At 45.1% G+C, this 13,999-nt stretch overlaps 1 protein-coding gene across 2 annotated transcripts in view; it reads left to right on the forward strand.

The window, feature by feature from the left end:
* col5a1 (procollagen, type V, alpha 1) overlaps positions 1-13,999 on the forward strand; it is a 298,663-nt gene that overhangs the window by 262,469 nt on the left and 22,195 nt on the right. For both annotated transcript variants that reach the window (XM_073052280.1, XM_073052279.1), the window contains exons 49-58: positions 2,029-2,082; positions 2,658-2,711; positions 4,411-4,518; positions 8,317-8,370; positions 8,523-8,576; positions 9,229-9,282; positions 9,448-9,501; positions 12,678-12,785; positions 12,890-12,943; positions 13,033-13,086. In XM_073052280.1, coding sequence (XP_072908381.1) covers positions 2,029-2,082; positions 2,658-2,711; positions 4,411-4,518; positions 8,317-8,370; positions 8,523-8,576; positions 9,229-9,282; positions 9,448-9,501; positions 12,678-12,785; positions 12,890-12,943; positions 13,033-13,086 — 648 coding nt within the window. The remainder of the gene's footprint in view (positions 1-2,028; positions 2,083-2,657; positions 2,712-4,410; positions 4,519-8,316; positions 8,371-8,522; positions 8,577-9,228; positions 9,283-9,447; positions 9,502-12,677; positions 12,786-12,889; positions 12,944-13,032; positions 13,087-13,999) is intronic.

Consider the following 13,999-nt stretch of genomic DNA (forward strand, 5'->3'; position numbering starts at 1 on the left):
TTTGAAACTAAATCCACTCAGTCTGCATGTCTTCCTTTCCTCTGCATACACCGATTCTTCAGTTTAATTATACTTCCGCGGAAATAGGTTATTGAAATAGATGGAGTCTCTCCCTGGCTCGAGGCTTCACTATACCAGACTGGAAGCCAGTGAACGTTGGTTGGAGCTTTTTACAATGCAACATGCCAAGAAACCCACCCTCAAACCTACCTTCTGTTAAGCCTTCCTAGATTTTTTCCTAAATAATTTGCCCATCTATAAAACAGACAAACAGACCCAACATTACCCGTCAGAGAGGCTGGATTGTTAGGACATTGTCTGTGAAGTCCCATTGTCTACTCCATACTGCATCCTTCCAAAGGGATTTGCCAGGACACTGAAGAAGGAGCTTGCTCTGTATTAATCAATATTCTACCTGTTTTGTGCATAATTGGTGGAATAACGTTGCTTGGTATGTTTTTACCTTTCTTTTTTCTTGTTCCCAGCACTGATTCTCCCTGGACTATCTATTTCCTGATGTTAAAGCCATTCAGAATCAGAATCAGGTTTATTATCACCGGCATGTGTCGTCAAATTTGTTAACTTAGCAGCAGCAGTTCAATGCAATACGTCATATAGAAAAACAAAAATAATAGTAATAAATAATTCAATTACAGTACACTTATAATGAATAGATTTTGAAAATCATGGAAAAACAGAATTAATATATTTTTGAAAAGTGAAGTAGTGTTCATGGGCTCAACGTCCATTTAGGAATCGGATGGCAGAGGGGAAGAAGCTGTTCCTGAATCGCTGAGTGTGTGCCTTCAGGCTTCTGTGCCTCCAACCATATGGTGACAGTGAGAAAAGAGCATGCCCTGGGTGCTGGAGGTTCTTCACAATAGGTGCTGTCTTTCTGAGACACCGCTCCCTGAAGATGTCCTGGGTGCTTTGTAGGCTAGTACCCAAGATGGAGCTGACTAAATTCACAACCTTCTGCAGCTTCTTTCAGTCCTGTGCAGTAGCACCCCCCCCCCCCCGCCCCGCCATACAGGACAGCGATGCAGCCTGTCAGAATGCTCTCCACAGCACATCTATAGAAGTTTCAAACTCCTAATGAAGTATTGCCGCTGTCTTGCCTTCTTTATAACTGCATCGATATGTTGGGACCAGATTAGGTTAGGTTCTCGAAGATCTTGACACCCAGGATCTTCTTCTGTAATTGGTGGAATAACATTACTTGTTATGTTTTTATCTCTTTTATGCCTTGTTCCCAGCACTGATTCTCCCCGGACTATCTTGATGCTAAAAACCATTCAGTGCCTCATGTGAGATTGTACAATGAACGACAGTGGGATTTTATTAACAAGCACAGCCTCATTGTACACTCAAGTCCTCTTTCCTCTGACATCTACCAACAACTGGCACTGAGGTCAGTTGTAGCGTTGGCACTGCCCAGTTGGCATCAATCTATTGAGATAGACTAAGAAACCAAAAGGGCTCTTGCTTGGGTCAAACTGGATGACGTACTTAGCTTTTGAGTTATTGGCAAAGTAGAGAGAGGAAGGCATTCTATAAGATCAGAAAGGACTTCCGAAAGTACCGATTTACTGCGGATTCACAACTACTGACCTGAATCCAAGCACTTAGTATTTGCAGCAGTGAAGAACATTAGTAGCAGCTCTCTATGTTGCTATGCTGCCATTGCACTCAGTTGAATGAAGATTACACAAGCCTGCTTTGAAATGGGGAAAGAGTAGGACCTGGGTGTATATTGACATCATAAGCGTATAAACACAAGATGCCTGATGAGGCAGCCCTTTCCCGATGAAGCACAACCAGAACATCATTCAGTTCTGACAAAGGGTCTCGGCCCAAAGCGTCGACTCTTTATTCCTGTCCATAGATGCTGCCTGGTCTGCTGAGCTCCTCCAGCGTTTTGAATGTGTTGTTCTGTTTATTGATGTGATTGCCAAGTTTTACAATGAGCCCAGTCCTCAGCCCCCTTCCTAGTCTACTTTAACCCCCAATGTGCTTTTCCAATTGCAGGGTCCACAAGGTCCCTCGGGGGGAATCGGTAATCCAGGACCTGTGGGAGAGAAGGTAACTTTCTCAATCTGGTTTTGCTTTGCATTAGCGTCCAAAAATTGCTTGAAGTCTGTCTCTCTCAGTGGAGCATGTGAAATTGTGTTTCCCATTAATCTTTTACTGTAAGTCATTGGGACTGGGACACTAGACTGCCCACTGTTTTTGATAATTATTGAGACTACAACTGTTACTGTTAACTGTGGGGACGGAACACTTGAGAACCACTCGCACTGGCATGATTCAAGTCTCAACATAGTCTAATGTCATTTCCAGTAAAGGAGAATGAAATAATTGTTACTCCGGATCCGACACGGCACAAAAAAACACAATAAGATAAGGAACACAATAATTTTTTAAAAACACAATAAATATACATAGGTACAATAGCTCATATACATAGATTGATTGTATGTCCATAAAGTGATGCTAATACTGGACTATTATCTCTGTTAACTATTGACAATGGCCCACTTATTGTGAATGCAGTGTTACTGCTAATGTTGCATCTTTGATATTGGTTTGCACATTTTTGTAGGTTTTGTTTGAACATATCGACTTTAACTAACGGGTGTCTCTGCTTCTCCCTGCAGGGCGATTCTGGTGAACCAGGTGCCCCAGGACCTATGGGATATATAGGTCTGCCAGTAAGTGTTTTTCCCTTTAATGAGTTAGATGTTGTGTGGACAACCATTTCAACCACTGAAACCAGTTCACAATGCATTTAACTTGACTTATTATTGTCACACGTACCAAGATACGTTGATAAGTTTGCCTTGCATTCTATTTACACAGATTAAATCATTACACAGTGCACTGAGGTAAAACATAGTAAAGCAGTAACAATGCAGAATAAAGTGTAAAAGTTACAGAAAAAGTGCAGTGCAGGTAAGCAATACAGTGCAAGGTCATAGTGAGGTTAATTGTGAGACCAGGAGGCCATCTTATCATATAAGAAATCCATTCAACAGTGGGCTGTTTTACTGAGGCAGTGAGAAATACAGGCAGCCACTGGGGGAGGCGGCTGGTTCCTGTGATGTGCTGAGCTACAATATGTCCACAACTTTCTGCAGTTACATACAGAGCAATTGCCATACCAAGCCGTTATGCTCCAGTCGGAATGCCTTCTTATGGTGCATTGATAAAAATTGGTAAGAGTTGACAGGGCCCCTTGAAAAAGTAGAGGCTTTGGAGAGCTTCCTTGCCCATGACATCCATGTGGTTGGACCAGGGAGGGTATTAGTGATTTTCACACCGAGGAACTTGAAGCTCTTGACCCTCTCCACCTCAATGCTATAGATGTGAAGGGTAGTGTGTGCATTGTCTCACTTCATGAAGTCAATGACCAGCTCTTTTGTTGACATTGAGGGAGAGACTGTTGTCACTAAACTCTAACTCCTTCCTGTACTCTGAGTCATCATGATTTGAGATGCAGCCCACTACAGAGGTACCTTCTGCAAACTCGTAGTCGGAGTTGGAACAGATTCGGGCCTCACAGTCACGAGCGGACAGGGAGTAGAGCAGACTTCTCCCATGAATGCTGACATCTACGTACGTTGAAAAGTTTTGGCTGCACTTTTGACATGCCAAGTGGGAGCCCAGTGTGGTCAAAGTGAAGTCAGGGTATTGTGGTTGATGAGCATGTGTTGTGCAGGGTCTGAAGCCAGCTCAGTCCCTGGGCTTACGATGGTGGAACGTGGTAACGATGTCCATAACAGATGAAAGTATGACCAACAGAGTCACCTTGAAAGTGACTGGAGGAAGTCCTACAAATCTCTAACCCCGAACATCCCAGGTGTACGTCGCAACCAGTGAGTTATCCTTGGAGTGGTGGTCACTGTTGCGATTTGGGAGCCCATCCCCTTTGAATAGTGGCTCTGTGTTCCTTTGCATCCACCTGGGAAGGTTGGTGAAGTCTTATTTTTATTTCTTATCTGAAAGACAGCATCTTCCCCAGCATGGTACTTGAATAGTACTGCCTCTCTGATGGTACAATGCTGAGTCAGTGTTACTTCTCTGTCAGTGGACCCCTCAGTACCGCACTCAGATGCCAACTTTAGGTGAATTTAAAAGATCTCAAGCTTGCAGTCCAGCTGTCTTGTTCTCTGTAACTAGATTTCTCAGTACTGACCACCTGACCGTGCAGTACACAGTCCGTACTGCCTTACTGACCAGCAGGGTTCCCAGTCGGTAGCGTCTCTCTGACAGTGCTGGATCAGAACTGGCTCTTTGACAGCACACTGCACCACACTAAAGTGTCATTTGTAGATGGGCTTAAAAGAAATCAGGCCCACAGTGTGACAGTCTAGTTCTGCGCGGCTGAAGAGTTCCCTTTCTCACCCACAGGGACCGAAAGGCGAACGCGGGGAGAAAGGTGAAGCTGGACCATCTGGTGCTGCTGGGCCTCCTGGTCCGAAAGGTCCTCCTGGTGATGACGGTCCTAAGGGCAGCCCTGTGAGTATTTGTACACCTCCGTTCCTACCTCACACCATCTCCCGCTTCTCTTTAGTATCTCTCTTTTTAAACCTGTATCCACCTCCCAGAGCTTTTCTCGAATACTTGAGTAATTGTTCATCACTCACTGCCTTCCCTATTATTAACACAAAGTACACTGCAGATGCTAGGGTCAGAGCAACACGTACGACAAGCCGGAGGAACTCAGCAGGTCGGGCTGTATCCGTGGAAATGAACAGTCAACGTTTTGGGCCGAGATCCTTCATCAGGACTGAAGAGGAAGGGATTCGGGGCCCTATAAAGAAGGTGGGGAGAGGGTGGGAAGGAGAAGGCTGGTAGGTGCCAGGTGAAAAACCAGTAAGAGGAAAGATCAAGGGGTGGGGGAGGGGATAGGCAGGAAAGGTGAAGAAGGAGTGTAAGGGGAAAGCACTATGGGTAATAGAAGGCAGAATCATGAGAGACGTGATAGGCAGCTGGAGGAGGAGGCAGAGTGAAACTGGGATAGGGAAGGGAGGGGGAGTGAATTACCAGAAGTTGGAGAATTCAGTGTTCATGCCAAGGGGCTGGAGATTACCCAGACGGTATATGAGGTGTTGCTCCTCCAACCTGAGTTTGGCCTCATCATGGCAATAGAGGAGGCCGTGTTTGGACATATCCAAATGGGAAAGTGAAGCAGTTGAAGTGGGTGGCAACCAGGAGATCCTATCTGTTGTAACAGACGGAGCGGAGGTGCTCGATGAAGCGGTCCCCCAATCTGTGTCGGGTCACGCCGATGTAGAGGAGGCTGCACCAGGAGCACCGGATGCAATAGATTACCCCAACAGACTCACAAGTGAAGTTTTGCCTCACCTGGAAGGACTGTTTGGGGCCCTGAATGGTGGTAAGAGAGGAGGTGTAGGGACAGGTGTAGCAACTACGTTTGTAGGGATGAGTGCCAGGTGGGAGATCTGTGGGGAGGGACGTGTGGACCAGGGAGTCGCAGAGGGAACGATCCCTGTGGAAAGCAGAGAGGGGTAGAGAGAGAAAGATGTGCTTGGTTGTGGGGTCCTGTTGAAGGTGGCGGAAGTTGCGGAGGATAATATGCTGGATCCGGAGGCTGGTGGGGTGATAGGTGAGGACAAGGGGGACACGGTCCCTGTTATGGTGACGGGAGGATGGGGTGAGGGCCAAAGTGTGGGAAATGGAGGAGATGTGGGTGAGGGCATCTCTGATGACGGCAGAAGGGAAACCACGATTCTTGAAGAAAGAGGGCATTTGGGATGTCCTGGAACGGAAAGCCTCATCCTGGGAGCAGATGCAGTGGAGATGGAGGAACTGGGAATAGGGAATAGCATTTTTGCATTTGGCAGGGTGGGAAGAGGTATAGTCGAGGTAGTTATGAGAATCAGTGGGTTTATAGAAGATGTCAATGGACAGTCTGTCTCCATAGATGGAGACCGAGAGATCGTGAAAGGGGGGAGAAGTGTCCGAGATGGACCAAGTTAATTTGAGGGCTGGGTGGAAGTTAGAGGCAAAGTCAATGAAATTGACAACCCCAGCATGGGTGCAGGAAATAGCACCAATCTAGTCGTCAATGTAGCAAAGGAAAAGTTGGGGAGCAGTACCAGTATAGATTTGGAGCATAGACTGTTCCACATAACCCACGAAGAGGCAGGCTTAGCTGGGGCCCATGCGAGTGCCCATAGCTACACCCTTGGTCTGAACAAAGTGGGAAGAGCCAAAAGAGAAGTTATTAAGTGTGAGTACCAGTTCCGCCAACCAGAGTGTGGTGGTGTTGGGGAACTGGTGAGGTCTATTGTCAAGAAAGTAGTGGAGGGCTTTGAGGCCTTCTTGATGGGGAATAGAAGTGTATAAGGATTGAACATCCATAGTGAAAATGAAGCGGTCGGGACCAGGGAACTGGAAGTTATTGAAGAGGTGGAGGGCATGGGATGTATCCCAGATGTAAGTGGGGAGAGACTGAACTATGGGTGACAAAATGGAGTCCATGTGGGCAGATACAAGTTCGGTGGTGCAGGAACAGGCCAAAACTTTCCTGTTATTAACCAGGCTCCGGACTCACTCCCAGTCTCAGGGCGCAGGAAGATGTTCAGTTGTATTTTTAGAAAGAAATGTCTAATTTAGTTCCGACCTTTTCTCCGTAGCCCTGCAAATAATCCTCTTCAAACACACATCCAGTCACTTTGTGAGAGTTCCAGTGCAATCAGATTTCCCTTCTGTTTCAGGCAGTGTATTCCAGATCACAACAGCTCTCCTGAACTCCAGTTCTTTTGCCAATTATTTCTAATCTGTCATCTCTGTCAGGTTATCAGCACGCTAGCCAGAGGAAAATCTTTCCCTAGTTGCTCTATTAACATCCTTCAAAACTTTGAACAGCATCTGTAGTGTAAGGAAAGCAATCTCTGCTTCTTTTTTCTCACCATATAACTCAAATCCTTCACCCTAGCTTTCTTCCCAGTAAATCTCCTCTGCTCCCTCTGCGAGATCTTGACATCTTTCCTAGAATGAGAGGCCCGGTATTGGATGAGAGAACATATTGCAAAGGTTTTTCTATTCGGGGCCTGTATTTGCACTGTCAAACACCAGAAAGACCACTAATTGTCCAATCAGCTTCACCTTTGTGGATTAGTGAAGATCCACACCAACCCTTTTGTTCTTGTACCTGTTTTTATTCAAGCTCTCCTTGTTGTTTCTCCCAAGTGCATCATTCAACACTTACCCACATTAAGTTGCATCCTCCTTCTGTTTGCCTATTTACACTTCTCCCTTGGAAGTACCTCATTAGCTTCCATTCTGTACGGCTAATTGACTGGGCGTGGAGCCAGCCTGCGCACATACATTTGCCTACAGTCGCCCTATTAGGGAGCTGGGTTTTAAATAATGTTTTTGTTTCTGTATTGCAAAGTCCTCCTCTACCCAAGTCCAAGTCATTTATCTAAAATAAGGAATCAAACAGCCTTATATTATACCATAGGGGATTCTACTGCATGCTTTCCTTCAGAAAAAGACTTCCAATCCTTGCCTCTCTGCTTGCTACCCACCCCCTGCCATTTTCTCTCTCAAATTACTGCAGTCCATTTAAACCTGTGTACTTCTATTTTCTCACTAAGTCTGTCTAAAAAGGTTGTTAAAAGCTTTTTGAAGGTCAGGGTATTAAAACACCCACTGCACTTCATTCATCAACCTCACTGTCGCTTCTTCATACTCCTAATTGTGAGTTTCTTATTTTTGTCAGGAACCTTAACAAATTTTCCCCTGGGACTTTTCTGAGATAAGTGTTTTCTTCTGAGCTGTGAGCTTCCTTCCTGGAAAGTTGATAGCCTTGAACTCAGAATCTCTCCTCATCAGAGCATTTCAACTTTCAAGGGCTTAATGATAGCAGTAAAGAGCAGATGCCCTCTTATTATGTTGCTCCCTTCCTCCCTGCACCCATTGTCCCATGTCTCCTTCCCAACTGGATTCTGTGGTCCCTCTTTTGATCTCCAGTGTCAAATGACTTCAACCCAGTGACTTTACACTCAAGCCCCATTGTGGTTACCCTTTTCCCAGTAGGTTTGTTAGTATTATGAATTAAAACCTAGTTCAAGCCCAACCTATGTCCAAAGATTTACAATCACTTTCCTTACCCGTCCTTACCATTACCGTAAACATAACACCTTCACACGGGCTAATCACGAGAGACAAAACTAAGCAATCTCTCCTGACCTGGATTAAGTTCTGAGCCAGCCAGCCCAACACAAACGTAAATGATGGTTGAGATTGTGCTAATATTCTGTGCCATCTTCCAACCCCCTTTAGGGACCAGTTGGCTTCCCTGGTGACCCTGGCCCTCCTGGTGAAGCTGGACCTCCGGTAAGATGTTCATTTCTGTTTACTCACGTTGGTTATGTTTAATCCCCACTTGGTAATGAACTAAAGCTTGAAACCCGGCAACATTAACAATAATATAAATTTATAGACTACTTTCCAAAGATCACCATAAACCCCTTAACATTGATTCACAGGGTCAAGACGGACCTGCAGGAGAGAAGGGGGAAGATGGAGAACCTGGACAAACTGTGAGTTAAAACAAAGCAGCAGTAGATGGTTGACAATGAAGAGCTAGATTTGGAGGAGGACTGGAACACCCTTTGGTCCCCTCATGAATCAGTGGTCAGGAACTAAAGTGACAGCCTTCTGCCATCCAATATCAGAATGGCTGCTCCCAGTCTCCTCTCAGCTGAGACATCAGTCAGGAGAGCCATACTTGCTCTCCCCACTGCCAGCTTAGCGATGGGTATTGAACTCTAGAACTCTATAGACAGTTGTGAATTTACACAATTCACAGCAGGTCCTGCACAGGACCTGAATGCTTAAAAAGTGCAGCATCAAGCTTTCGTGTGAAAATCTGGCCCAAGTAATTGGGGTAGTAACACCTTGATGGAAGTTACCAGTCTCTAGGAATGGAATGGGGGGGAGGAGGGGGTTGGGTTCAAATTCAGACTTAAATTCCTTTATCATGGCTACATGGAAGCCTACAGTGAAATGTGTTGCTTGTGTTAACACTAGGCAGAGTGTTGCAGGACTGTGAGATACAAGGGCTAGGGTGAGATGTTGATGAAGAAATCCAGGTGTCCATGGTACTGGATGTGACGTGGGCAGAAGCTGCCCTGAAAGTAGTTGTATGATGCACCTTGAATGAGGGTTCCAATGTCATCTGTCTTTTTCTAGGGTTCTCCTGGTCCAACTGGTGAGGTAGGGCCACCCGGTCCTCCAGGAAAGAGGGTGAGTTTGAAACAAAGAATTCCATCTCCGTAACAAGCTGTGGCAGTCTTCATTCAGACCTTTCGTGTCAGCTGGGTACAGAGGCCTGCAAATGCAGCAGGAATCATGCGTACCGGCGGTGCCACACGCCAAGCATTTCATTTGTTTCTCTCTGGTGTTTTGAAGGGTCCTCATGGTCCTCCAGGCCCTGAAGGAAGGCAAGGAGAGAAGGGAGCCAAGGTAAGGACAACCCAGGAGCTCAGACATGCTGTTTTGTTTGTGGAACATAAGGAGTTCTGTCTAATGTATCCTGGTTCCTGCCTTATTGCCATCTCCAGCTAATTCCACCACTTACTTCCATTTCAACCTTCTCATAGTCAACAACTTTGAGTTGTACATCTGTGTTCCCTTTTCTGCACCTGTTTTCCATGGAAATAATCATCCGCCTACACTCTGCCATTTCCCACTGAACCTGTTTGTCTTCAGGGAACATTCCCTGGTTTCCTCAAACTCAAACTCTTCATCACAGCTTGGACATGGGTGAATTGCTATTGCTTGATCTCCCAAGCTACTGACTCCACCCAAGACCAATGCAGAGCTCTAAATAAGCCCTGATCACAAGACCAGGAAGAGATTTGATAATACAAGAACACTGCTGCTGTTATGAATGGAGAACTAGCTCTTTCCCTTGGCCATTCATCCATCCCCACTGATCTCCCTCCTGCCACTTATTCCTGCAAACATGAAAAGTGGCACACATGCTCCTAATCTACTCCATCGCCACCATTCGTGGCCCTAAATACTCCTTACTGGTGAAGCGGCACTTCACCCGTGAGTGCGTCAGCGTCAAATATAGTATCCGGTGCTCCTGGTGTGGTCTCCTGTACATCCAATGCAGGTTGGTGGACCATTTCACTAAGCATCTTCAATTTGTCCATCACAAAAGGCAGAATCTCCCAGTGGTTGCTCATTTCAATTTAACTTCCCATTCCCATTTTGACATATCTGTGCATGGCCTGCTCTACGTCACCATAAGGCCACTCTCAGGCTGGAGGATCAGCATCGCTTATTCTGTCTGGATTGTCTCCAACCTGATGGAATCAACATTGATTTCTCCAACTTCTTGTAATTTCTCTCCCTCCCCCTCTCTCATTATCCATTTAGGTTACTCCTTTTGTTCACCTGTCCATCACCCGCATCAGGTTCTCTTCCTTCTTCCCTTTAGTCCATGGTCCACTGTCCTGTCCTATTAAATTCCTCCTCCTTCAACCCTTTACCTCTTCTACCTATCACCACCCAGCTTCTTTTTTCACCCCCTTCCCCCACCTACCCACTTTCCCCCTCACCAGGTCTCACCTGTCATCAGCCCAGTTGTACTCCTTCCCCACCCTCCCCACCTCACTATTCTGGCTTCTGCCTCCTTCCTTTCCAGTCCTGAAGAAGGGTCTCTCCCCAAAACATCAACTGTTTATTCCCCTCCACAGATGCTGCTTGACAGGCTGAGTTCTTCCAGCCTTTTGTGTGTGTGGCTCTAGATTACCATCATGTGAAGGATCTCTAGAGTTTAAAGTGGATGGAATGTTTGAGGCCTTTCATACCATTGATTTCATGCTGGCAAATGCTGACAGGGACACTGGAAAAAACCAGGTGCATCCATCAGTTCCATGTCAATATAGAGTCATTGCGGACATGGGGCGGCAGCCTGTATAAGTTTGCTCGGGCTCTGGAATGCCGTAACCTAATCAAAGGTGGTGATGGATCAGCGTATAGGAGGGAGATTGAAAATCTGGCCGAGTGGTGCCACAACAACAACCTCTCACTCAGTGTCAGCAAGACCAAGGAGCTGATTATTAACTCTAGGAGGAGGAAGTCAGAGGTCCTTGAGCCAGTCCTCATCGGAGTTCAGAGGTGGAGAGGGTCGGCAACTTTAAATTTCTCAGTGTTGTTATTTCAGAGGACCTGCCCTGGGCCCAGAACACAAGTGCAATTATGAAGAAAGCACGGCAGCAACTCTACTTCCTTAGGAGTTTGCAAAATTTTGGCATGACGTCCAAAACTTGACTAACTTGTATAGATGTGTAGTGGAGAGTATAGTGACTGGCTGCACCAGTGCTGGTGAAGAGGAAGTTTGCAAATAAGTAGTGGATATGCCCCAGTCAATCAGAGGTAAAGTCATCCCCACCATTGATCACTTCCACATGAAGTGCTGTCACAAGAAAGCAGCATCCATCGTCAGGGACCCTCACTACTCAGGACATGCTCTCTTCTCACTGCAGCCATCAATAAGAAGGTACAGGTGTCTCAGGACTCACATCACCAGGTTCAGGAACAGTTGTTACCCCTCAACCATCAGGCCCTCGAACCAGAAGGAATGACTTCACTTAACTTCTCCATCATTGATATGTTTCCACAACCTATGGACTCACTGTCAAGGACACTTCAGCTCATGTTCTCGATATTTATTGATTATTTATTATTATAATTTCTTTCTTTTTGTTTTTGTACAGTTTGTTGTCTTTTGCGCACTGGTTGAATGCCTAAGTTGGTGCAGTCTTTCATTGATTCTGTTATGGTTATTATTCTATTATAGATTTATTGAGTATGCACACAAGAAAATAAATCCCAAGGTTGTATATGGTGAATTTTATATGTATTTTGATAATAAATATAGTTTGAACTTTGGGACTTAAAGCCACAATTTCCAGTCTTGGAGATGGTGGAGTTACAGACTGACCATTGCCCAGATCCACAAGAACACCTCACCTCTGTTCTGTGCAGTTACTTGAAATTTAGTAAATCTAACAGCGATGTGGTAGGAGTTTAGTTCCTTCCTACCACACGACATAAAAGTGGGAACCATCTTTCGTTCACTTGTGTTGAAACACTCTGGATGTTCAAACGTGTCTTGCAGCAGCACAGAACTGGAATACAGGGGTGAAGTTGATGCAGCTACTCGGATGAAGGAAATGCATTTGATCACAAACACACACAGTCGGGAGTATTTTTTCTTGCTCCTTGGTTTTTCAGGATGACAACAAACCCAAAGGTTCAGACCCAATTTTGGTGAAGTCTGGTCATTTAGATTTGCAAACTGGCCTAACATTAATTAGCTCCAACTTCATCAGTTAAACTAGAATCCCAAATATATTACTCACTATTTTAGTTTATTTTAAGCAGAAATCTGTACCAGGGGATAAATATTTTTATGTAGCCCTGTTATGGCCTGGAAGGGTAGTGGAAGTAGGTTTCTCCACAACTTCCAAAAGCAGAAGTAGATTGGTCCAAACAGGGAAAATGGGAATGTTATGGAGAGAGGGCAGATGGAGGAGGACTACCAGAATAGGTCTATCTTTGAGATTGAGGTAGATTGCTCTTCAATGACCATGAGCCTTCACGGTGTCTCTTATTCTCCTCAGGGAGATGGTGGTGCTGAAGGTCCGCCTGGCAAGACAGGCCCAGTGGGTCCACAGGGATCACCAGGAAAACCCGGATCTGAAGGTTTGCGAGGAATTCCAGGTCCTGTTGTAAGTAAAGAATCCAAGCTCCAACCTTCGCCCCAGTCACGTTCTTTTACTGCTTCACAACCTTAGAAGTTTTGTTTATCACACTTTTCTTTGATTACATTTAGGGTGAGCAAGGTATGCCCGGTCTTCCTGGGCCAACAGGTCCACCTGGCCCAATGGTTAGTAACCAAAACTGTCACTTTTAGCTTTCTTTCTCCAAAAGCAAATGGGCTGGGTTGCTGCACTGACTTTTCCTCCTGTTTTCCAGGGTCCTCCTGGACTACCAGGCCTCAAGGGTGATCCCGGAATAAAGGGCGAAAAGGTACGTTTATCAATATCTACCCTCACTGATGCACAGGATCCTACCACTGAACTTATCAAATATCCTCCTTATTTGAGTTCAGTCTTCAGTGCCCACATTAATACCAATATTCTGCATGGAAGATCATCATCTATAACTCAAAACTCTGCTGAAACTAATATTCTCTGTATTAAAGACCACACTTCATCACTCTATATTCTGATACAGTAGACTAGGCCTCTTAACCTCGGTATGTGCTATCTACAATAAATCCTATTTACCAGAGTGAGTCTTGTTTTATAGGTCCTACGCCTTCTCCTAGGTGTGTGCTTTGCACAATAGATGCTATCAATTCACCATCCTATGTTCTTTTTTTTACATGTGACTTCTTTACTGTGTTCCAGCCTCTAGGCCCTACCTCCTCACCCCAGTGTGTCTATTCTGTTGGGCCCGTCGCTTGGTGTATTCTGTAGTGTAATGAATTACTCTTCTCCTTTGTTTTTCTTTATGCCATCTTTCAGACTGTTTTCTCAATAAATAACATACAACTGTTGCATTTCAAGTTAGAAATGCTACAATGTTCAATAAGGAAGCTGAACAAGAGAATGAGTTCAATGAATAATTAGGTGGCTCGGGATACCTTATTCAAAGGGCCAAGGAAATAGTTTTGTCCTTGTTGGAAAACCAGACATCCAGGAAGAAGGGGATTGATGCAAGTTAAGTATTAAGAAGATTGGTCCAATTCCATTCTCACTCAGAAATCAGCAATCCTCTCCATAACTCCATAAAGAAGTGAAAATTTTCCAACTTTAACAAATGTAAAATGTGTTCATCAGAGCTGCCTGGATAGCTCACATCAGGATCTGTGTCAGTTCCCCGATTTCCCCAATACAGTGTTAAAGAGCCATTAAAATAATACCATTGCTTCAGGGAA

The sequence above is a fragment of the Hemitrygon akajei genome, chromosome 7, assembly GCF_048418815.1.
Source record: "Hemitrygon akajei chromosome 7, sHemAka1.3, whole genome shotgun sequence".
NCBI lineage: Eukaryota > Metazoa > Chordata > Chondrichthyes > Myliobatiformes > Dasyatidae > Hemitrygon > Hemitrygon akajei.